At 43.0% G+C, this 25,313-nt stretch overlaps 2 protein-coding genes across 2 annotated transcripts in view; both read right to left on the bottom strand.

Moving 5' to 3' along the window:
* Positions 1-402: 402 nt before the first annotated feature.
* LOC115042054 (collagen alpha-1(I) chain) lies at positions 403-20,135 on the bottom strand. The gene is made up of 50 exons (XM_029500068.1): positions 20,065-20,135; positions 18,283-18,364; positions 17,875-17,940; positions 14,452-15,729; positions 14,006-14,059; positions 13,695-13,814; positions 13,275-13,313; positions 12,988-13,041; positions 12,844-12,897; positions 11,635-11,742; positions 11,463-11,516; positions 10,691-10,744; positions 10,440-10,493; positions 9,767-9,820; positions 9,624-9,668; positions 9,383-9,436; positions 9,171-9,278; positions 9,034-9,087; positions 8,887-8,940; positions 8,578-8,631; positions 8,365-8,409; positions 8,029-8,082; positions 7,430-7,483; positions 6,706-6,750; positions 6,370-6,477; positions 5,844-5,897; positions 5,658-5,711; positions 5,235-5,342; positions 4,937-4,990; positions 4,672-4,779; positions 4,438-4,488; positions 3,747-3,800; positions 3,576-3,629; positions 3,403-3,456; positions 3,154-3,261; positions 2,963-3,016; positions 2,778-2,831; positions 2,553-2,606; positions 2,401-2,454; positions 2,280-2,333; positions 2,094-2,147; positions 1,943-1,996; positions 1,760-1,813; positions 1,625-1,678; positions 1,497-1,550; positions 1,396-1,413; positions 1,185-1,247; positions 872-1,045; positions 607-742; positions 403-527 (listed from the first exon to the last, which is right to left on the bottom strand). The coding sequence occupies exons 1-50, from the start codon at positions 20,133-20,135 to the stop codon at positions 403-405; spliced, it is 4,572 nt and encodes a 1,523-aa protein (XP_029355928.1).
* Positions 20,136-21,050: 915 nt separating this feature from the next.
* cacna1ea (calcium channel, voltage-dependent, R type, alpha 1E subunit a) overlaps positions 21,051-25,313 on the bottom strand; it is a 79,602-nt gene continuing 75,339 nt past the window's right edge. The window contains exons 43-48 of the mRNA XM_029500897.1: positions 25,074-25,180; positions 24,761-24,911; positions 24,457-24,585; positions 24,032-24,179; positions 23,297-23,478; positions 21,051-23,205 (exon numbers count right to left, since the gene is read on the bottom strand). Coding sequence (XP_029356757.1) covers positions 22,669-23,205; positions 23,297-23,478; positions 24,032-24,179; positions 24,457-24,585; positions 24,761-24,911; positions 25,074-25,180 — 1,254 coding nt within the window. The 3' untranslated portion in view covers positions 21,051-22,668. The remainder of the gene's footprint in view (positions 23,206-23,296; positions 23,479-24,031; positions 24,180-24,456; positions 24,586-24,760; positions 24,912-25,073; positions 25,181-25,313) is intronic.

Below are 25,313 nucleotides of genomic sequence, written 5' to 3'. Positions count from 1 at the left end.
TACAGCTGACAGTCATGTGCTGGAAAGACGTGTGGCTGTGTAACCGCAGGAACCTCAGCTGCACAACATCCATACCAGCATACTCGAACTATGGGGGAAAGACAGAAATCACTCACTTTCGGTCAGAGCAAACAGCTCGCTGCTGTTTAATGTGGTAAAACCTGCTCATTTGGTCTTTGGACGAGTCAGTCCTACCTTTTTTCCTCCATGCTGCTGACTAAACCACAGCGGAGAACTTGCTGATTTCTGTTTTTCTAGTTCCCATCTAAATTTAATCTAAACAATGAAGCAGTGAGTTTTATTTTAAAATCTGTTTCCAACATCCCCTAATTTCATACATCAGAAATAGTAAATGTAAACAGGTATACACACACACACACACACACACACGCGCTGCTTCCTCTATTTGAGATAGTGTACCTGCATCTTTAAAGGGTCAATACAGGTTGTTCCTCCTGCTGTGAAGTTACAGAAGACCCTCACAGCATCATAGGGGCAGCCTTGGTTGGGGTCCATGTAGAAGAAACCTGAAAGACAAGAGAGAGAGAAGAATTCACGATAGAGTGTCTACAGGTGAAGAACATCAGACTGCGTTCGGACCCTCACCGTCATTCAGATGTGGATGTACCAGTCCCAGCTCATGGCAGGTGGTAGCAGGGTCATCTTTGGTTCCCAGGGCCCAGCTGAAGGGTCCGTCCGCCTCGTCTCTTTGAGTCAGCCTCCTGTTTGCCGGCCTGTGTCTCTACAGTGGATTTCATCATCCAGCCAGATAACAACCAATCTTAAAACGGCTCCTTGAATTTGAAGCACAGGTGAGTGCAAAGTAAAATGAGGACAATGTGTGAAATTTAAGAGGAAAGCTTGTACCAACTTTTTTCTGTCCTTTCCTTTGCTTCAGGAGGCTGGATGTTCTTCTGGACAGCAGCAGGTTTTTCACTTTAGATCTTGTAATAGTTCTTGTTTTGGGCCTTAGATCAATTCTTTGACCAAGTTTCGATCGTTGTCTTTGTGTCGGCCTGTATTTGCCTGCTGCCCCTGGTTTTCCCTGTGAAGGAAACCATTTTGACTTTAATACCAAGACACAAAACTACTGTCCATTCAGTTTGAAAGGCTTTTTTTAACTCTGCTGCTTAGGTTATATCTTTAAATCAGCTCATTTGCATTATGTGTTGAAAATATCTTACTGCAGGTCCACGCTTTCCTTTCACTCCCTTCTGTCCTCTCCTGCCTGGGAAACCTTTCACTCCCTGTAAAGATCCAAACACAATCAAAGTGACAGACTGAAAACTGTAACTGTGTTCAGGAAAGTGCTTGGTTTTTCTGACTCGAGACATGTTCAGGTCAATGATGATCCAAAACCCGGGAAAATAAAATAATAACAAAAATGTCTCTGACCTTTTCTCCATGCTCTCCCTGCATAAAAGCGAGGAAAAAAATACTTTAAAATTTTATGTTTCAGTGAACTATTTAAAGAGTAGAATAGAAGAACAACGCACAGGGGGTCCGTGGAAGCCTTTTCTCCCGGGCGGACCACGAGGACCAGCCTCCCCCTGTGAATATCAGACACGGATTTATATTTACATTCATAAAAACTGTTTAAAATTTGAAGAAAAATAAACTTTACCTGATGTCCTTTACGACCTTTTTGACCTTTCAGTCCCTGCAAACCAGGATTCCCCTGAGAACATTTTGGAAGCGCGATCAACATCAAAGTTTTTGGCACTTTAATTGTCTTACAATCAAAATAATGTAAACCAACCTTCAGCCCCGGTGGCCCAATTGGTCCGAGGATGCCCATCTCACCCGGAGGACCCTGTGTATGAAGGAAAAAAGATTCTGCTCCCACAACAGCTATTTGATTCTTGGACAACTCAACTGTCATTAAGTTGGGACATTTTGTGTGTCACAGAAACCCCATTCACTGTGTGGTGACGACGTTTACCTTTGCACCAGGACTTCCATATTCACCCTTCTCCCCTCTCAGTCCTGGGATACCCTGTGTCAACACCAGTGATGCAGCAGGTGTTTGTATAAGCAGGCATTATGTCCCGTGCATTAATGACCTTTAAATGAGGCTGTTAAGGAGACTTAACCTTTGGCCCCATAGGTCCAGGAGGTCCACGCGTGCCTTTCAGCCCAGTTTTACCCTGAGATGTGCAATAAAACATCAGTGAGCCAAATTTCCCAGAACAGGTAATTACACAATGAAGTGCAGGATGTGGAGTTATTTAAGCTGAACTTAGATATGATTATGATCTAAATGGATGACGTGATTGTACCTTAAACCCTCCTGGTCCAGTGTTTCCTCTGATCCCTGGAGGCCCAGCTTTCCCCTATAAATTTAATTGTATGTCATACCACAGTCGGTTCTTGATGCTGCACGAACTTTATTGAACTTACCGTGCTGCCACGCTGGCCAGGTGTTCCAGGAGCTCCAATGAAACCAACATCACCCTTTGGAACAAATGCAGGAGGGATGATATTTCGTTACACACACACAAAAAAAAAGGTCAGGAACAAAGTAAAATGCTGCACTGGTAAATGTCACTGACCGGATCGCCTTCATTACCCTCGACCCCCAGTAACCCATCCAAACCTCCCCGGCCCTGAGAAAATGACCACAAAACAGGAAACCAATATGAAAACACACTCCTCATTTAAACTTTATGTGTTGAAATATAATATTCAGTTTATGCCACACTCTTTAGTTTTGAAGTCACTAATGAATGTAACAGTAACAGTTCTACATTAATATATGTATATGAAGGGATACTTGCAGCTTTCCCAGGTCTTCCAGGAGGTCCCGGTCTCCCCGGGGAGCCTTCATCTCCCTACAAACCACATTTCAATAGAAACATTTAAGGCCCAGGATTTGACCATAAATTCTAAATCCTATTTAGAAGTACATTTAAATACTGTCTCCCTGTTATGGGATCAAAATCACAACAGTCATTCAACTTACATTTTTTCCAGGTGCCCCCTTGTTGCCTTTCCTTCCAGACTGGGCTCTTTTTCCCTTTCAGACAGTTACAGGAAACACTTCAGCTGCTGATAAGCACCAAAAACTAAAGCTTGCCATATAAACAGTCACAGGAAACCTCAATTTCTATGAAGAAAACTTTACATCGTCACTGAGCACTGTCTTCTTTGTACCTTTGGCCCCTGAATTCCTTCAGTTCCTGGCAGCCCAGGAGGACCAGCAGGTCCAGGTCGACCTTTAGCACCTGGAGAACCCATGAACCCGACCTTCCCTGGTGTTCCCTGAAGAAGAGACACGCAGTCTTTGAATTACACAGCAGGTAAAGACTTCTGGAACTGATACCAATTGCACCATTCAGTAACACCAAAAGGTCTTATTAAAAAGGAAGAGATGTGCGAGGACTTTCAAATGAAAAATGTTACCATTATGCCTCGTGTTCCAGATTCTCCTTTTGCACCTATGTGACCTCTTATTCCCTGGGAAAAACAGAGGGTTATATAGACACAGCGTATCACTGTGGTTACCGCTTCAAGCACACCATTGAGCACGCTTGACTGGATTAATGATGTCCTCAGGCTGCATCATGAAAACCCACCATGTCTCCTTTGGTGCCTGGAAGACCGTGTTTTCCCGTCTCACCCAGACTTCCCTGAATTGGGCCAACACACAGCAGAGAAAGCTTCAAATATCGATGAAACTCTTTAAATGTGCAGAGCAAAGTTCCGACAGTTAGCACACGTTGCTGCATCAGAATGGTACATTACACCTTCACTCCAGGGATTCCAGCTTTGCCATCAGCACCTCTGCTGCCAGGCGAACCCTAAACAAAAACACACAGTTACAACGTTGTGGGTTTCACATACAGACTTAAAATACATGAAAGTCTGGCATGTATGTAACTAAGTTGTAACTTTCACCTCATGAAGTCAAAACAGCCATTTTACGCAGTCATAAAATGTGTCTAAATTCAGAGGCCACATCCTTCAAAGGCCACATTTGAAGACCGATTGCATCACACTAGGCTGTGCCATTTTAAGGCTCCTTCATGTGTGACCAACAAATTTGTCCTCTTTTTCTTAGGAATGAAGGCTCCAACCAGTGGATCCTTCACAGCCCGAGCTAACCCAAGATAATTGCACACTGGTAGTGAACACCAACAGAGAGCCTGAAAATTATACTTTTAAATCTAAGTATTGAGTTTCCGCTGGGAGTACAAACTGTTAAAACCTCAGCTTTTACATGTCATCAAGATTGCTAAGCAACAGCTGCTGCCCCATGTGAAGCAATGGTAAGAGTGGGAACACAAAGCAGATTTCCATTTCAGCTTGGCACCGGCAGTCCACAGTCTCTGAAGGATTCAGGCCCTGGACTGGGACATTGCATTAAGTTATGTGTTTTCATGATTATTAGTATTTAATAATGGTCAAAATATAAAAACCATCTAAAATGAAACATACTGGCGTTGATGGTCCAATCTGTCCCGGCGGACCTATACTCCCAGGGGGACCCTGAAATGACAGTGTTCATTTACTGCTGTGTAACATTAAAACATGTTAGAAATGTCTTATACATCATATGATGTATCCTCCTCGTCATCTCCATCATCGTCATGACAAAGAGATTTATACAATTATATAATGTACAATATTTTCACACAATTTACGAGACAAAGATTCTGCAGTGTTACGAACAGTTTGTCCCCTCAGCCCCTTCTGGCCTTTGCCTCCGGCTGCCCCACTGTTGCCCCCTGCTCCAAACTGGCCTGGCATGCCTGGTGGACCTCTCCTGCCTGGCTCTCCCTGTGAAAAGATTGTCACTCTCGTCGTTATCAGACGTTTTCTGTCAGAACTTGAACAATAACTTGACATCAGCCTCCACTCACACTCAAACCAAGCTGATTTTTAAGGTCATTTCTTACATTGTTGTGTTCGTCTGTTTTAAATTTTAATTCCTGACCTTGAGGCCGGGAACGCCCTGTTTTCCTCTGTCTCCTGGTGCACCGCTGTATCCCTGCAGAGGAAGATAGACAGAAGAGAAAGAGCAAAGGGAACACAGTTTCTTCTTTCAACTCACAAATCAGGAATATTCAGGAGCCCTCTGCATCAAACAGGCATATTAATTAATATTAATTATTTCTTAATATACATTAAGAGCAGAAACAGACCAGAACACTTAAAGATGCAGACAGCATCATCCTAAGTAAAATGAAACTCAAGGGTAAAATGATATTAATAAAATTTAACGTCTTACTCACCTGTTTCCCAGGTGGACCCTTTGGTCCCTGGGACCCTCGATTGCCTTTGTCCCCTTCGGCTCCCTTTATTCCTTTCTGTCCAGCAGGTCCAGGGCTCCCTTTATCACCCTGTGATGTGACCGAAACAAATCATTTAGCACAAAGAACGCCGTGTTTTAAATTATAGTGGCAGTTGTAATCTTCAACTTCCAGTTTTGAAACATATGAAACATTTCTAAACAAAAATGTACTCACATGTATGCCTTTCTGTCCGTCTGGGCCCGCAGGTCCCCTCAGCCCACCTGGGCCCTAACCACAAAAACAATATTGCTATAGCTGTATTTCTAAAAAGTCAAACCCACAATTAAGCCTGATTCGGCCTCTCACCCAGGGTGAAACAAGATAAAAATCAAATCTGTGAGCAACACAATCTAATCAATCTACCTCCTCACCATCGAGACCAGCAGCTCCCTCCCGTCCCAAAGCCCCTGCTGATCCCTGCAGACACAGCATGCAACAACAGACAGAGGGGAGTCAGCAAATGGATCCACAGACGGTTTCACAGACTTCAAGATTACTCCAAGTTACTGGGAAATTCAAGTTGTCAAAAAAATGGGCAGAAGAACTCACCTTATTTCCTTTAACACCAGCTGCTCCAGTTGGTCCTTGGGGTCCATCTTTACCCTAAATGTGGAGAAAATAAAGCAAAAACTACTGAAAACGTCTGATGAACTTCATGAGCCTGTTGTACAGCATATTCTGCCCTGAGGGAGGACCTGAAGATCCACAACAAACTCATTTAATTAAATTTAAAATGTATTTCAATCTGTATTTAAAGACTATTATGCTGTTTTTATCACGTGCAAAAGGCCGTTCCTTATCATGACAAAGACAATATTATTGATAGAAAATGAGGAAGGCATGGCGAGGTTAGCTACAGAAAGAAAGCGTACTATAATTTTGAAGCGTTATCTTTGACTTCCATCAAACTTTTTTGGTGTTGACATTAACAGCTAGGTGGCGACCTCGAGCCCCGAACTTGTTTTCATTTCTTTATGTTAAGTGAAAGTATGAAATCACAAACTCACAAAACTTGCATTCTTTTCAGAAACTACGGTTCAAACTTGCAGAACAAAGAATAAACAAATGAACTTACTGGGTAACCTGAAACTCCACGAGGGCCAACTGGACCTGGAGGCCCCGGGTCACCTGGAGGGCCACGAGGGCCAATCTCACCCCAGGCTCCAATGTTACCCTGAATACCCTGAAGGAAAAAACGATGAATTACAAAATCACAATCAAACACAACAACCGCACATCACAATCTGTTGATGTTAAAATAAGCTGAAACAAAGGAAGGAATCCTTTCTATTCTTTACATTCTCCACACCCTAACACATCTTCAGGGTCCTTCAGAGCCTAACACAATGTCAATGCTAAAATGTATTTAAGTCAACCACATTTATCATTGAGAGACTTGAAATCATCTTACAGGAAGTCCTCTGTATCCCTGTGGTCCAGACATACCCATCACACCCTGAACCACGGCAAGACGCAATCATTAGTTCAGAAAGACACTCAACAGACACTCATTTTGTATAAACTGACAGAGTGGAGATGGTAACACTAAATAATTCACTTACTGGAGCTCCTTGTTTTCCCCTTGGTCCTTCCTCACCTCTCTTACCCTTCATAACATCAACACCGCATTCAATTGAAATATGAAATGTACGTCAGAAACAAGCGAATCAGAATGATTCAGTCTGATGAACAGGAAGATGAAGCTCTGAAGTTAGTCATACCTTTGATCCATCACCCCCTGGAAATCCCCTGGGCCCTTCTTTCCCTTTAACACCCTAAAGAAAACCAACAGTCCAACTGAAATACACATTATGATGTAGTTTAACTTTTCCCCAAAGATTCTGCTCTGTAGCAGATACAAAATCACACACTGATGGTGTGTAACTTACTCTCTCTCCTGGTTTTCCTGGTTTCCCCTTCAGTCCTCTACTGCCAGCTTCCCCCTGTCGATCAACACAAAGGCCATGCAAGATTTATGAAGCTTTCCCGTCCATACCAGAACTGGATGTAACTAAGAAAAATATGTGGCATACGAGATTAAACGAGTACCCAAAATCCTCTTCTGCTTGGTCTTTGAAAGGGTTTGCCTTTCAACTCAGCTCAAATCAAATCAAATCAAATGATGAAGAACTTACGCCCTTCCCTACATGTCCTTGGAGGCCAGGGGCTCCTGCCTTTCCTGGTAATCCCTGTGAAAAAGATATTTTTCTGTAAGAGATTTGAGAGAATTGACTTAATTGTTCAGCTATATTGAGTTGCGACTCACTTTTGGCCCTGGAGGTCCAGCGTCTCCATTTATTCCGTTTGCACCGACAGAGCCCTGATGGGAACATGCTATAAGTTTAACATCATTTTTTCTGTGTCCTGGTTACCTCAAATTCATTTCCGAGCAATGTAATCAACTATCTCAACAATAAGAATATAAAACTTCAATATATGAGAGCCATACTTTGGTGGCCTGACTGAGTAACCTAATTTCGGCATGCATCTGTGTATTCAGTAACAGTCTATAGTTTTCACACATATTTGATAACATTTAAACACCAAAATGATGTAATTCACGCAATCTCTTCACAGATTTGAGTCCTCTGAAGCTGATGCAGCTAAATGCAAAAGGGAATGCAAATGTGCACACATGCACATTTGCATTGAACGTGAGGTTTAGGAAATGAAGGAGGTATTGGCTGTTTAGACAAAGTAGAAATATGACTGCACTGCAGGTGCTTGGCCTTACCAGGGCTCCAGGACGTCCGTCCTGCCCCCTGTTTCCTAGATGACCTTGAAATCCCTAAAATGGGAGACAGAGAGTGTGGCAAGGATGTTGACACTGTTTTTTTTTTTTTTTCAGTGTGTATTTAGTGTATGAAATATATGAAACACACAAATGATCCATGAAATATAGTACTGTGATAGATCACATGATATTCACTGGCCAATGTTACAAGGTACAAAAAAGTGCCTCGTCATTTATCCATTGCTGCCATTAAAGGAGTGGATAATAATAATAATAATAATAATAATAATAATAATAATCTTCAGGTATGTAGAAGGAACGTTTAAATCTGATCACCTTCAGGCCTTTAGGTCCAGTCACCCCTGGGACTCCAGGCTTTCCCTATACAAACAATTTAAACACAGAGAAACAGACCTTATCAACATCTGTTTCAGACTAAGTCAATAAAAAATATATGCACCAGCTTCAAGTCCATGTTAAAGTGTTAACAAACGTTATAAATAAAGAAATCACAACAGGACAGAATAAGAAGTGTAACCACATAGGAACCTTAATACCAGGTTCTCCGTCATTTCCTCTCTCTCCAGATTTTCCCATCTCTCCCTGCAAACAGAGAACACAACAAATCATCACTGAGGGTTAAGTACAACAATCCTCTCTAGAATGAACATATCTTCCGCACACTCATACTCACAAGAGGCCCAGGCAATCCTGAAAATCCTGCTCGGCCTTCTCGACCCTTTGACGGGAAAAATGAACATATTTGATTAGGATGCTGCTGACATAAAAAGCAAATCCTTTGTCAGTGTTTGAATGATTTCACGACTGAACCCAATCAACGTCCATATTTGTACCCACCTTGTCACCTCGAGGCCCAGGAGGTCCTTGACTGCCGCTTGTCCCTCGATCTCCCTACAGAAACAAACATGCATTTACACAAACAGGAAAAAAAAATTCAATATGAAGAAAATTCTACACTCGACTCTACAGCTTCAGCAAACCTACCTTGGGCCCATCTTTTCCCTGCTCTCCCTGCTCTCCCAAGGTGCCGTCAAATCCCTACAGTGGAAAAACCTGATGATTACAGTTGTTCTAGTATTTCCGGTGAACGTGTCTTCACTCATTCACTTCATTTAACTCACACTAGGTCCAGGAGGCCCCGTTGGCCCTGTTGGACCTGCATGTCCCTCAAAACCTGTTGGGCCCCTGCGCCCCTTAAAGCCCCTTTTACCTGGAGGTCCTGGTGGCCCCTGTACACACACACATACGCAGCAAGACCCAGAACAGAGTCACTGATGTGGGAAATAAGCTGATAAACAATCGACTGAAGAATGACGAGAAGAATAAAACTCACCAGGTCTCCTTTAAACCCCGACTCACCCTTGTCACCTTGCTTAGCTTTGGCCCCCTGGTCGAGAAATATGAACACACATAGACACACACACACACACACACACAAGCAAACAAAAATACCTGCATATTTAGGTCAGTAGTGAGTCACCAAATGGGCTGTTCTTGACAGTTCATTGAATATTGCTATAGATTTGAAACATTTTAGCTTCAGCCAATAATGAAATTGCTTTAAGTAATCTTACGGGATCACCTGAGGGTCCAGGCTTTCCTGGATTCCCATTGGCTCCCTGTTGTAAGAGAGAACAAAAATGATTGAATGAATGAGTTAGTCTGAATTAGTATTTTTTTCTCATTCTAACCCTAACCCTAACCCCAGCGGTCTTACATTAAGTCCTGACGGTCCGGGTTCACCTATTGATCCTTCATCACCTGCATCACCCTGGTGAAACAAAAGAGTAATCCAGAAAAAGAAAAGCAATCCATGCTGATTTTTTTTTTTTTTTTATCCCCAGTATCTTATATCTCATATGAAGTGTACTCACTGGGTCCCCTTTAGGACCTGGAGGTCCATCTGGTCCTGGATTTCCCTGAGTGAAAATATATGGAAGATGATTTCTTTAATTCATTTGTGTTATGCATGATGAATGTGTATTATTGACTGGCCACAGGCAAAGAAAAAAAAAAAAAAAAAACATAGGACAAATAACCTCTTATTAAACTGAGTGATGGTCTTGAGAACACTGGCACTCACATTTTAATTAGCTTAATGCTTAATATCGGGCAATTAGTGAGTGTGTGTCAGCTATAAGCCATTATCGGTATCTTTCACAGTAATGATGGCGTGTCGTTTAAACAACTTTAAACATACAATATCAAATGTGACTGCCAGCGTCCACTTTACTTTGTTACCTCAGCTACAACAATGCAGCCAACACAACAACAGAACTACTTTCTGAATGATGGTCTTTTTCACAAATCTCTTCAAATATTTTGTCTGGAGATCATATCGTATATCAGGCCCAGCTACCAATTCACTGTAAATCTGAATCTTGATTTACCTGAGGGCCACGGACGCCAGGAAATCCAACCGTCCCACTGGGACCTGGCTCTCCCTGAAACAGAGCATGTGCATAAAGATCAGACATTTATTAAGGTGAACAAATGATTAGTCAGTCTCTTTAAATATACCTGCAGTCCAACTGGTCCTTTGGCACCGAGTTCACCTTGATGGCCCTGGCAGGATTAAATACTTGTTTACAAATATTTTTTATTATCTGATTTCAGTTGTTTCAACTCATTGTCGACTTACTGGAGGTCCATTAACTCCGATGACACCCTTCAGTCCTCTGGGGCCCATTTTGCCCTGAAGAGTAAACAAAACAGATACTTCTTCTTTTCATGGCAGCTTTATTTGTTTAATCTAAACAAGTCATCTGGTCTCAAGTGCTTTATGTATCTTACAGGTGGGCCTGGTGGTCCGCTAAAGCCTGCCGCTCCGACGTCTCCCTTAAAAAAATAAGAAGCAACAATGCCTGTGGTCAAGATCTTGCATATTTACATGGTCATCGATATGGATAATTCACTGATCACCATCTGGTGGCACTGACCACAGGTCCTGGTGGTCCTGGAAAACCAGAAGGACCCCTGGCCCCAGGCCCCCCCTGTAAATACAGGACCCCTCAGTGTGATGGTCATGCAATACAAGAAGAAGCCGTTATTGGTTTACTTCATAATGACCAAATAATGCTGGATAATGTACTCACTATGTAGCCGGGGAGCCCAACAAGGCCTCTGACGCCTTTGTTTCCCTGCGAGAGACAGAAATTACAATGAGATTTCATCCCTCTACTCCTTACAGACTGGCTGTGTTAGATCCTGAAACTAACCTTAAATCCTTTCTGCCCTCTGTGTCCCTGCTCTCCTGCCTCTCCATGATAACCCTAAAAGCAGAAAAAATGGGATTTGATCTGCAGCTGCAAAACCTCAGACAGACAGACATGGAGGTAGAAAAATACAAATGTATATACTTAGGCCTCCATAATTTAAATCCCCATAACATTAGAAGTCCAGTCCACTCTTACCCACTCACCCAGCTCCCCTTTACTGCCCTTCTCTCCTCTGTAGCCTTGGAAGCCCTGTAAAGTCAAACACAAGGTGAATTTATCAAGCTGAAATTCAGTAACACAAAGACAATTTTCCAACACAGCGGGCAATAAAGTTTTATTTTATTCTATTCCATTTTGTACTATTTACCTGTTCTCCAGGTAACCCTGGGGGGCCTGGGTCAGCATCCACTCCTGAGTCCCCGTCTCTTCCAGGCCGACCCTGAGGACCTGGCAGACCCTGTGGTCCAGCACTGCCCTGGAGCACAACACAACACAAAGTTTGTGTTTGTTAACGATGCATTGATGCCTTATTTGAAGAATCCTTTTTGTGCTTCTATGGTGACATTATCCTCAAAAGAAAAATAAATACGGTGTAGATATCACCTCAAATTTCCAAAATTCAACTTGAATATATCCCAGTAACCTATTTCACCATGACAGCACATGTAACCATGGCTGGAAGCTAAACCTGATGCTGCCGATTACAAATCTGAATGATACAACAGTCAGTCTTTCTCTTGAGGTTGAAGGGGAGCCTGGTACAGCATAGGCCCATAGTTACAGTATCTCTGCGTTTAACTAATGCTGGTGACTGAATGTAATGGGTCGGAGAGTAAAATACCTCCAAATTTAACTTAAGTACTCAACATAAATGGAATGAATTACTTTCCACTACTGCTGATAAAATTACTTAGACTTCATCACACATGTATAACGAGACTAAAAAGAAAAATCTGGCTCAGAAGCTCTGAAGGTATGAAAATAATAAAAGTGTATTAAACAAGTTAAATAGATAATTATTGCTATGATGAGCTGCAGTGTGTCCGTGAGCTGATGCTACACAGAATTAGAGCCATTCATGCAGCGGTCACATTAAGAAATGGTTTGACCCACTGCAGGGACGTCTCAGATATTATTACAATATTTCTTCCGGTATTGACACAGATTCAATATCGTCATCTCAACAACGACAAGCAAAAAGGATACACAATAATGTTTAAACATCCCAAAACTGATATTTTTTTTCCCTCTTCTGTGGGTCCAAGTCTCCATCATATCGGTCAGATTCTGACCCTTCACCCATCTCGCATCGCCTTGGTAACTTCTAACTCCATAGCAACTGCATGTCATCACCATGGAAACCGTTTGTAGATAATACATTATGCCGTGTTTTCAATAAGAGTAATGAAGTTAGCCTAAATGTGGATGTTTGTTATATAAAGTGCAGCACATGAAGCTTAGAAATGGCTTTTTTTGTGTCTAACACATGAAGTCAAATTAACATTCAGTTAACACACAATCTGGTCAACAAAACCTCTTCAGCTCTTATCGGGTGAAGTAGTGAAGAGATACCTACTATTTTCCCCTGAACTCCTCGAGGGCCTTGTTTCCCAGTAATACCAGGCGGTCCCTAGAAGAGCAGGAGCCAACAACAGTTTCTAGAGTTTTATCAAGATTAGTCCTGGACTTTAATTAATCTATTACACTTATATCTACTTACAATTGGCCCATCATCTCCAGGAGGGCCAGGGGGCCCAGGAGGCCCCTTTAGTTTCTGAAGATGAAAAAAGACTCACTCAGAAGTCTTCACAGTATTGAAGTAACACTTTATACTTTATATTAATGTAGTTTATAAAAATGTAGTCGTAGTATTTTTACACTGGCAGTAAATGAATAATAATGTCTGTAATAAGAATGACGTTGACAAAAAAAACTGATCATCAAACTAAATGTCTCGGTTATTTTATGAACAAAGGATTCCAGGTGCATTCTTTCAGAAACACCTACAGGCCAGGAAGAGACCAGCTTTTTGTAGAAGTTGTTTTTCTGCAGAGAAACGACACAAAAACAATCAGAACTGAAATGAGAACGCGTCAGAATATTTACTCACAGCTTAGAAATGTCCTTGTATGTTTGTGGTCCTTTTCTTTATATATGCAAGAGAAGAAGTAACTGTGCTATAAGATCTGTATTTGAACTGTCAAATCAGTCTTGTTTTATACGGTGATGAAAAACATCACAAGTGATGCTCGTTGACTAATACATCCTGAAAGTCATGTCCTGCAAAGCCTCAAGACAAAAAGAGAAAAAGCCCTCAATATTTATGCAAAAAGAATTTTTTTTTTTTCTCAGTAAGTCTACGTAATATTTACATTTTATTTTCACCTTCAGCATTGAACAGTGTGTGTAGCACAGAGGCAAGTTTACCTTGAAAGCCTCCCATTCTTCTTCAGAGGTTTTAAATACAACAATGGCAGGCATCCCAGGAGGACCAATGGGGCCTCTGTATCCTGTCCGTCCAGTCCGGCCCATAACGCCTTGATAGCCCTACGAGGACAGGAAATAATAGGCTTTGATCGCCGTGTCTCCCAGCTGCGTTTTGAGAATCGAGGTGTTGATTATTGTTTGGCAAAGTGAGGAACCACAAGAGTGATAATGGACTCTGAGAAAATTCTGAGCATGAGAAAACAGCATCCAAAGGTTGGTAAGAGCAGACAGCCTGAACGAAACTGACATACTTTGTCTCCTTTAGGTCCTGGTGGTCCCGGTAGTCCAGGTGGTCCCTGCAGTCCCTGAAGAAAGATTAACACAGAAAAATCTGGATAAGAGTCGATCCATTATGATTGATTGAAAATGTTTCAGAAAAGGAACAGCACACTCCGGCAGCCACAGGTCAGGATTACAGTGCCGCCAGTCAGCCAGAGGAGGGAGTCATTGCAGTTCAGTGAGGACAGCGTCCCCTCAGAAGGGAAACACACACATCTGAGCTGACTTATACACAGTTCAGGCACGAAGCAGAGCTGTACACACTCACACAAAACAAAAGGAGATGAGAGCATCACACAAACGTGATTAAAAGTTTCACAGATTTCCTCAATACTGCTGTGAAGATGCATAATGACACAAATTATTTCAAGTGTGATGTTCAGCTTTGATTTTAGCACTTAAATGAATAATGCCTTACCCTTTGACCTCTGATTCCAGGTCTTAGTCCTGCCCTGTGATGTCGGACGGAGTATGTAGGCAGCTGATTGGCTGCTTCCACAGGCTGCTGCACAGATTCAGTCTCTGATTGGACGGTGAAGGCTTCATTGCTAAACTGAGCGGTCCAATCAAATGAATGCTGTTTATATTTTTCAAAGTTGTCAGTCTCATTGTGATAATTTTCTTCCATCTCTGCATGTATTTCTGCCTCCTCCACCTTTAAATCTGTCTCATCTTCACTGATCCCTAAGACGCTCCCCGGCCCGGCCCCTGGAAGCTGTCCTCCCTCCGATGATTCTGTTTTGGGTGAAACACTTTCCAACTCTTCTCCCAGTTCTGTTTCCTCTTTTACTTCTTGATCTGAACCTTTATCCATCTCTGACATTGTATTCCTGTTACTTTGCGATGTGGGGATTATAGCAGTCAGGTTTGGGGCTAGTTCTCGTTGAGGTGCATCACCGTCCTTTGTCAGAGCTCCCTCCAATAACGTTGCTTTAAAAGCTTTCAGGGAGGAACTACTGACAACTGAGGGTGGAGGGGCAACCACAGGTGCTGGAGTCTGTGTGATTCTGTCTTCAGATGAGGAAACAGAGGAAGTATCAAACCCAGATTCAGTGGTGGACCCTGAGATCAGAGCAGATGTGCTGCTGATCTCAGAGACCTGTGGGCTGTTGGAGAAGGCCTTTTCAGGACTTGCAGTTTCCGCAGCTGGCCCTGTGGATCCTGGTGCAACGCCTGGAGCCGTGGGGTCCACAGGCTGAATGTTTGGACTCGAAATAGCCGTCTCAACATTTTCCAAGACATGTTTGGCATCACTCTCTGAGCCCTGGCTAGCTGCAGCTGACGGCTGAGGAACTAGTCCTGGATGTGTGTCTGTCAAAGGCGTGGTTATTGTCATGTTCCCTGTTCTCTGTGGTTCCTTCACTGTCTCCGATATGTCAGGGGCCAAATCAGTCCAACAGTGTGGCTGTGGCCCCTCAGATCCACCTTGTGTTTCCTGACACACAGTCTCTGGTTTGTGTTTTTCTGTGATGGGTGAGCTCAGCGGCTCAGTCTGGGTTTTCACTGCAGCCTCGGTCTCTCCTCCGTCTGTGTCTGGACAAACACGTGACTTCAGCGGGGAGGTGCTCCTTCCTGGCTCCAGCCTGGATGCCAGCTCAGAGAGAGCGGCCGGCAGAGACGGGGTTTGAGGGGAATTTTCTGGCCCGGATGATCCTCTCAGGTCAGGCTGAGCTGTCAGCTCATCGACGGCTCCAACCTCATTGGAAAGATTTGAATAATGAGAAACATTACTGCATATCCCCAAGATACACTGTGAGAAAAAAAACCAACATAAGTTTTATCACTAAACTATCATTTGGCGCTCTAAATAACAGCTCTAAAACAAGAACTCATTCTAGGACACAAACAAGACAAGAATGTCAACGAGGCCTCCAGGTTCAAAGTTACACTTCATTATTCGCCTCTCGGATTATATGAAAGGAGTTGAGAAATGTAAACACTCCCATAGAAATGTACTACTGTGGAATCACACACAAGTGCAAGAGGCAGTTAGTATCCAAAACAAATCAACGTGTTCATGATGTTGAGCTGCTGAGAGACGCTGCGCGGCTGCCACACAGACAGGAACGACGTCTACATACACAGAGACAATAGAACAACAAATAAAACGCACACATGCGATTTTAAAGTAGAATAAAATCATGCTTATTAATGTCAGCTGAATCGATACCATCAGGGCATTTTATTGGTGATTCAAAGCCTATCATGTAGACACCTTTTTGCAGATGACTGAAGAGCGGCAGGTTTTTTGTACCTGTGTGTCTGTCAGAGCTGAACTGTTGCTGTGATCTGAACAGAGCTGCTCGGCTGCTGAAGGGTCTCCTGATGCAAACACGATGCCCTGAATGCCCCAAAGTACACACAAATTAGGCAGAAGATGAATCTAACTTCAAACATGAGTTTTATTTTCATGACAGCAGTCAGTCTGTACGTCTTTTTCCTAAAATAACCACCAGGAGGCAACAAATTCATATTCAGATCAGACCTGACAGAGAATTTGAACGTTTCTACAACTTTTAAAACCTCACTGTTCTGATGCATGCTGGGGCCCAAATAATAATAATAATAATAATAATAAAAAAATCTGACTGGGAGTGTGTCTGAGCTCCACTCTCATTGTTTTCATTTAGCTGTAGATCACATATAACTGTCTTTTTAAATCCCTTTTTGCAGGGAGAAAGAGGAGTTAAAAAAAAGAAAAGGTAACAGAATAGAGGAAATGTAGGGACCTTTGATACAACCTTAATTTCTTTGTTTAAAATGACTTCTGGATGCACCAGAGGAACTCTCGTCACCACACGACCACATCCCAAACAAGCAGATAGCTCAATATTTACGGCTTTGCTGGTAGCTTCATTGTGCAAATATGCCAGGCCTCAGTAAGCACGAGCGTAAATGCAGGAGAAATAAATGAGTCAGCATGTAGTCACACTGCATGAAGTCCAAATCCAAGAGCTGCTGTGGTTCAATGTGTCTCCATGTGGGCACCATTTTGACGAAACACTTAATTCAACTGTGACAAACAGAGTGACATCTTCTCCACGCTCTCTAAGAGGTTTGCTCCTCTCTCCCACCTGATGCAGAGATATGTGAGCACCACGTAAAAAATCAAAACACACACACACACACCCACACAATGGCACTGCTGGAAAGCCATTTACAGAACCACAGAAAAAACTGAAGGTGGAACATAATAGCGTAGTTTTCAGCCTTTTCCAAAGAGTAAGATGGAGCTTAAAATGTCAAAATGATTACACTTCAAAACTACCCAGATGCTTTCAAATGCTCTGAAATGATGTTTGAAAACTGAGGGATGTTCTTCAACTCCTTTAGGAGTCTGCAGGAAACAGTTTTACTGACAGTGAATCTTTTCAAATCGCTTTCTATTTTTTTTTTCTACAAAAACACAAATCTTTAGTTGCCTTCCACAAGTTCTCAAACAGTTTTTAACTAAAATCCGTCAACAATGTTTTAAGACCAATGAAACGGAGAAACTTACGCAGCTGAGCAGCAGCAGCAGCACGACCACAGCGGCACCCTGCATGGCTTCTGGTAACACAACCTCTGGGCTCCTGTGCTGTCACCTCAGTGTCTGTAAGTCAAAGATCCAGAGGCTGCACTAGGAATACCCAGCCCCCCCCCCACCACCACCACCACCCTCCCCAGAGAACTGGGCTCAGAGCTGTCTGACTGCTCCTTTGCAACACAGAGAGACGACGACCTCCATAGACCAGGCCAGACCCGACACCCAGAGCCTCCCACAAACACACACTGTGACAGTTTTTATACACAAACGTGCACATGGACTGTGTTTAAATCCCCCCGGTTCCTGTGACATCACATTGTCAGACAGGTCAGTGTCCACCACATCAGCAGACACTGACGTGGGCTGGCCCTGTGGTCCGAGCTGTAAGGACAACACATTCAGTTCACTCACAGATCTGACTGCCTGGTTAACTCTAAAAAGTTTCCTAAAGCGTTACACAACTTGTGTCTGCTCTCCCGTAAAGGTTTTCCCTGAATGCTGGTATAATTGATAAAGAAGTTAAATTCCTACTGAAATAATAAATTACCTAATTAATCTAATGTGGTTTATTTTCCACCAAATGTTTCTGCTTCATCTGCCATTGAACTTCACACTGAGCCGGGTTAGGAGGGGAAGACTGTGGCCCAGGTGAGGAATGTGACACCTGGATCAGAGGAGCGAGGGGCTGCCGCCTGAGGAGAGCTGTGATGGGTTGGAGTTTACAGTAAACGGTGTGAGAAGCTCCTCCTTATACAAGCCAAACGGTTCATCGGTGGTCCCGAGCCGGGACACCAGGGGGGGCTCTCTGGTCACCCCAGAAAAACCTGGGAGATCCTCATCAAAGCAGCTGTGTGTGGAGTTTCACTCTCTACAAACAAACCAAATACATCAGGAGATATAATGACAACAATGGCACACACAGCAAGTTTAAAACCAGATAAAAGCAGGCATACTGAGAGGTTGATGGTCGAGCAAAGCTCCCTGTCCAAACACCTTAATATGACCGAATAATTACAGTTACAACTACAGTTATTTTTTATTTCTTGTCAATATGTCCCACTGTGATTCCTGCTGGCCACCAATGGATGGTGAGGTCCCTTTTAAGCCCCTAAAAACGTTTACTTCTAATAACATGAACAACCACGGATTAATAGACAACGACCAAACGCACAATTTAATCTGATATCACTGAAAAATACAAAAACGGCCCAGCAGTGCTAAATTTGATGGCTCTTTTCAAATGTTGCTGAATTGTGGGGGAAAGGAACAGATACACAACTACAGAGAGGGATCCCTGAAGTGACCAAACTGTTTTACTAGAAAATGTTGTGCGTTGTTGTATGATCCAATACTACTCTACTGCACTTTGTCTACAACTGTGTGAGTGCTGTGTTGTGATAACTTCTCTTCTCACCAGCGTTGATCCAGACGCGCCATCACACTCAGCTTATCTGGAAACCTGTCATGAAAACGTTCACACACTCATACATGCGTCACATTTATTTTTACTGGCTCGTTTTCTGGAGATGGACAGCTGTGTGCGCTGGATGGTGTGGATGTGAGACCCACGGTGGTGGTGTCACACAGACACTGTCCTCACACAGAGCCGCTTCACACCAGAATGTAAAGTGTATCACAAAGCTGACAGATTCAGGCAGCATCAGCACTCTGTGCCTTAACATTCAAGGTCAAGTTTGACACCAAAGCCTCCAGCTAAATCCTTTTCAACCTAAACATCCTGGATACGCAGGTTGACCTTTGACCTTGAAAAAGACAAATAACTTTTTTTTTTTTTTAAGTTATTTCATTTATAATAATTTATTTATTTTCACTTTCAGTAACTGGCAGGGCATTATTTAGTTTCTACAGTAACCAAAACCAAATGCTGTCAACTTGTTGCTAACAGACTGTCACCCACTCACTGGAAACGACCTTCTCTGAGGGAAGTGGATGAGGATTTGCTGTCACGTGCTGAAAACAGCCATGTTCTCTTTTTTACTGCCCAAGACTGACACCCGAATGGATTAACCTGCACAAAGTGACCAGTGACTTTAAACGCAACACTCATTATATCCACATCACTTTTCTTTTTGTACTACTGGAAAACACCTTCTCACTGCCACTTTACCTTTTTTTAAAATCTTGCAGTTTGCATTTCTTGTTTATTTATTATCTATATTTGTTTTATATGGTTGTTGCTAAAAAAAGGACTCTTTAAATGATTCTGCTCAGTCAAACGGTGCAGCAGCACACACTCTGTAAGCTTCTGATGGACGAGTGGCTTCACTGAGAAATTCACAGAATACAAATGTGAAATGATTGTATGATATTGAAGGAGATGGAGGTGAAGTCTGTGAGCCAGAGATGGAGGGAGGCACTGAAAGAGATTGTTGGGCATCGACATGGGAAATACAGGATCATTCTTGCAATTACAGGTAAGAAGTGTTGTTTTTGCCTCTGTGAGGATCTGACCTCCACAGCCATCAGAAATGGGTGGCAGCTTACCTGTTCCTCTGGCCCTCCCATGAGCCTTTGCTGTAGGAGGGGGCTGCCCTGTCGTGGTGCTGGTAGAACATCTGGACCGGACGGTTGTTCCAAACTGGCACTCCTGTCTTCACACAAACACACTCAGCTTACGTTCTGATCTCTCAACAACAAACGACATATCTCACCTCCGTCTCTGCTCCTCTTTCACACTCGGCTATTTCGGGAAGAATCAAAACAACCAGAAACACATTTTCTCCAAACGAGTCAGCGAGAGCTATGAGATCTCACAGTGTTGTAAAATATTGTGTGTATAAAGAATCTATTTTATCTGCAGCTTTAACAGACTCAGGTTTATGACCGCTTTAGTATTCTTACTTCCTTTCATGACTTATTTTATGTATTTTGTGAGTATTTTACATTTATTTGGGAATCCAGTCGAGACGTTTTTGTAAAAAAAAAAAAAAAAAAAAAAGCCCCAAACTGGATTTAGTTGCATTAAAATGGTCAGTTTTGTCGACATCCCAGGATATTTAGTCCTGGGATGTCTTGCTGTATTATTTTACACACCCTGACACGGAGTAATGTTGGTTGCCTTTTAGCTTAAAGATATACTCCTTGGTTTAATTTAGAACACAGAATAAAGTGAAAACCAAAAGCAGGACTATCACCCCATACAGAAGAGACAAGTGCTCTCTCTTTAATGGTCCTTTGAACAGATATGTAAACACTTCTTATAGACAGGTATCATGATGGAAATTAATTATAAACAGTGCAATAAATTAGACATGGATTTATTTTGTACAGTTTATACTACATATTTACCAGAAAGCTTCTCTATCTATGAAATCCAGGCTTAACAGGGAACTCTTTGGACGAGTGTCCCCAGGCACAGATGGACACGTGAAGCACGCTCCTACGAGCTACAGGCTGAAGCCTTAACTCTGACCTGTGTGCTGCCTGAACCGAGCCCAGAAGTGGACACACTGCAGAGGAGGTTTCTCTGCTAAAACACAGCTTTTTTTTTTTTTTTTTTCTTTTCTCTGTTCAAGGCCGCAGCAGGTTGGTACGATCTCATCTGACATGTGGATCCTCAGCCCAGCCGTGTCCTGTGTTCACATTTCAGAAAACATGTCAAACTCAACATATTATAACAGCACAACAGCACGTGATATAAATATACATCTTATTCGGGGGCATCAGTAGGTGGTGACAGTGCCTGCTGGGAATGATGAAGCATAAACATTTCTCTGCCCGGTGTTTCATAATGACTTTTTTTGGTGGAATAAATCTCATTAAACCTAAAGGATGCTTAAAAAAAAAAAAAAAAAAGGGACAGTCTTACACATCTCCCATTATCACTATCAACATGAATCATGCATGTGTGAATTTACTACAACTCTGGAACACAGAAAATACCATAATGGTTATTTCTACTGACTCCTGATGAAAACAAGGTGGCGGTGAACAAAGACACAATCCATACTGTGCCTGTGATTCCTCTTTTGTAAAATCATGTGGTTAAGACCATTTGCATCACATGTATAAAATCCAATCTTCATCATTTGTGTCAACACATCCCTGGCTCTATGTACCGGACAACGGTGTTTGGTCACCTCTCTGGCACATCTCTGACTGACATGTACGGTGAAGAGGCTAAACTATTCATTATAATTGTTCTTTGTAGGTGAAATATCTGAGGAGCGCCTCAAGGTTTCATTAGATAACGCATTTGAAAACGGATGGTCCAACATCCTGAGACAAAACATCTCCTATTGTGTAATCTGTTTACGATCTTACGAGCCAACAAACGTGTGCTATGCTGCACTTTCTGTCTTCCCATGAAGGCAGAAAAATTATTAATAACTCAGCCACTATAAGAAGTTTAGCTCACTTTAAACTCTGCAACTTAATGTCCTGTATTGATTACGAACTGATTGGTGACTGTTTAATGCCCATGAACTTTGTGGATTTGGCTTTTGTAAACATGACCGGTTGGGAATGGCTGCTCTCCAGCGGCTGGCTGAATCAACTCTCGATTCATTGCTACTCTTACAACTGTACACAGTAAAGACAGAAACCTTCTCAAATGACCTGAACATAAGAACCAAGAGCTAAAATACATTCATTGCATTACATTTTTACATGCTACCTCTATGTTCACCTACACAAAATGCACTTAAATCAGTTTCTTGGATTCACCGAGAGTTGGACAGTTTGGATCGTAGTGTCACCATGTTTTGTTCAAATAACAACCAAAACACTAATTTGTGTGGGAAGGCTTGGCGACATATTCCAGCTGCAGTGAGCTACTCATGGAACCGTCGGTCTCTCATATTTTCTTTTCATTTGGCAAATTTTCTCTACTGAGACTGCACACACAAAAATATACACCCATGTTCACAGACGTAGCCTTCTTCCAGCTACAACAGAGACACAAGCAAGGACATGTTGCAGACAGACACCCAAGTGTCCAGATATATAGCAGTGGTGCTCACTCCTGTCTGAAATGCTACTGGTGCTGATATGAAGGCTCTCAGAGCCACAGAGGAGCTGCCGTCCTGAGAGGCTGCTCCGAGAGGCCCAGTCGCTCTGTGCATCCTCCTCCTCTTCCTCTCTGTTGTTTCAGCAGCGGTCGTCCTCGTCTGTGTCACTTAGCACCTTGCTGGCTTCAGCCGGGCTTGCCTGGTCCAAGTGCTTCCGGAAATGCCCATTAGGAACCTGCCAGGAGTGTCTGAGCTGAGGGGCGGAGCTTATGGCATTGGCCCGTCCCAGGCTGGTCGCCACGGCAGTCTCAAAGGTAAGGGTCTCCTGTCTCCCCCCGGCCTCGCCACCGGCTACGTCCTCGTGGAACGGGAGGTAGGGCTCTGAGATGTAGCGGTGAGGAGATGGGTGGCTCGGACCCGAAGCCTGGCCTGCAGACGACCCCTGGCCCTCTCTGTCAGGCCTCCATGATGACTCCGTGGAGCCGTCAGGGCCGTCCTGAGGCTGCGTCTGTCCCCCAGAGGAGGTTGCTGGTGTGGGAGAGGTGTGAGCTTGGCAAACAAGAGGGGAATAGGAGATGTAAGGCCGTGGGCGAGAGGGCGTTTGGGGCAGCTGGCGCCGATTACGAGGAGTGTTGAAGTCTGAGGTTGAGTGGGCGGGGCTGCCTGTTGCGTTCACCTGAAAATGTTAGAAAGAGTGTATTCACTTTACATGTCACTTGTGCAAAATGGCCTCTGACGTGATGGTAAGAATGAAAACTTTGCCACACCTGTCTCTGTAAGGTTCGGGTGGGTCCTTCACTCGGTGAGCGCGATCGTCTCCTCTCACACGAGGGGTCCCGGCTTCGCTCCTCAGAGTTACAGCGGGACACATCGGGAGACAGTAGGTGGCGCCGTTCCTTAGATCTACCTCTCTCGTGACTGCTTGTTTCTTTGTGGTTCATTCTGGGACCTAGGAATTAGGTACATGTCACTTAGTTAAATGTTTTCTAAAACAACCTCCTCAGTTTGACATCAAGGGAAATAAAGAAATCCCTTCATGCCTATTCCTGTATGAATACAATGAACCAGTTTAAAAGCTGTGTGTGATTTCTTACACCATAAAAATATCATTCAATAATAACATGGATGGAAAGTATCATTTTGGAAACATTAGATCAAACTGATGTCAAAGCCAGTCTAATATTTTAATTCATCATATCAGTATATTATTTTACTATTTGCCTCACTACTCAACGTGTGGACACGTCTGTTTAAGTTGGTCACAACTTTTGACAACATGAACTCATTCCTGCTTTATTATTAATTTACTTTATATATTCAGTAGTAGAAAATGGAAGCTGAATTTAGTGTCTAAGGAAATAGTTGTTCAACAGCTTAAGGTTTTCAAAAGATACGTGTATTTTGCCCACTTTTCCTGGAGAAAACTCTCCCCACCAAATTCAAATGTTCATGTTTAAGCATTTATCAGTCTGAAGGAAGTGACACAACGCGTGGGGTGCGACCTCTGTAGCTCTTCTGCCGGGATCTGTACGTGCCATCGGGGCTGACTCTCTCCAGGGAGTGTTGTTCCTGCCATAGGTCGTTCACGCACTGGTCTCCAATGGTGGAGAAGGAGCGCTTCATCAGCTTATTGTCTGCTGACATCCCCGGCTACACACCGGCAGACAGAACAACCAGAGGAGGACTCACTTAGACAACCATACATGACACTTGATCCACAAATACATGATCTTGCTCACACACAGACTCAGACTCATTGTTTGCTGAGCAAACTCCAGGAACTGTGATGACAATGGCTGCAAACAAACAGCTCTAATCTAATGCAAATGTGAGTCCAGCTAATGAAGCGCCAGTGAATTCCAAGTGTTTGTTGATTTCAATACAATTCAATTCAATAAATTTTGTTTTGAATAAAGGTCGTTATTACCTGTGGCTCAACAGCCAGTCTGGGCATGGAGGACGCTCTAATAGATGCTGTCCGCTGGGGAGATTTAAAACCAACTGGATCCTGCTTGGCCTGTTGCATCACTTGGTTATACTCCACTACATCCTGCACCTGCACAAACATCAGGCATGAGGCATGAGTGGGCCTGATTCACATTTCTTACCAAGAAGGGACAACACAAAAGTCTGCTGGAAAAAAGCAAACACAAAACTGACAAACTATCATAAGACTACCATAAAATTACTGTCATTGCTGGACAAGATTTCTTATGAGATGATATTTTTACCAGTGTGTGCAAATGTTGGTATGGGCGGTAGGGTGAACGGTAGCTGTCGTCTTCCTCCTCCTCCACCTTCTCCTCTCTGGGGCATGAGAGTGGCTGCAGGAACATCTCTTGAGGAGAGATTGGGCTGAGTGCCACAAAACCTCCTCTGGTGCTGAAACAACAAACCAAAAGGCTCAAGGCAACTGGGAAATACACCCACTTACATACCGGTGTTGATGAGGGAAACACAAGGCCATTGAAAGTGACTGCAAAAAAACAAAAAAAAAAAACAGTTTTGTTTTTTTGTTTTTTTTGTAAAAATTTGAATACTTACAGCGCAGATCCAGCACTGTGTCTGAGAAATGATAAGGATTTAGCATTGCATAGGATTTCTTGAGGCAGAGAGGACGCATCCATACGCTGGAACATTGGAGCATGTTTCTATGTGGAGGGAAAGAAAAAGAAAGAGAGGAAGCAACCATTAAAAATGAGATAACAGAGCATTGCTCTCAAAACACCATCGACTAGAAGCAGACTGCTGTTTTACAGTAGACATGTAATAGCTTTGGATGAA

Source organism: Echeneis naucrates, chromosome 4, assembly GCF_900963305.1.
Source record: "Echeneis naucrates chromosome 4, fEcheNa1.1, whole genome shotgun sequence".
NCBI lineage: Eukaryota > Metazoa > Chordata > Actinopteri > Carangiformes > Echeneidae > Echeneis > Echeneis naucrates.
Note: the sequence above shows the minus strand (reverse complement) of the source record. Positions and strands in the feature narration are given on the sequence as shown.

Bases quoted from the DNA above. Each gene is read 5' to 3' on its own strand.
- LOC115042054 (XM_029500068.1), bottom strand. From the start codon at position 20,135: ATGTTCTACCAGCACCACGACAGGGCAGCCCCCTCCTACAGCAAAGGC. The intron at 18,365-20,064 runs GTAAGCTGCCAC...TGGGGTGACCAG, and splicing joins TGGGAGGGCCAGAGGAACAG to AGAGCCCCCCCTGGTGTCCC. The intron at 4,991-5,234 runs GTGAGTAAGACG...CTTCCTCTGCAG, and splicing joins AGGGTCCACCTGGGAAACAG to GGATACAGCGGTGCACCAGG.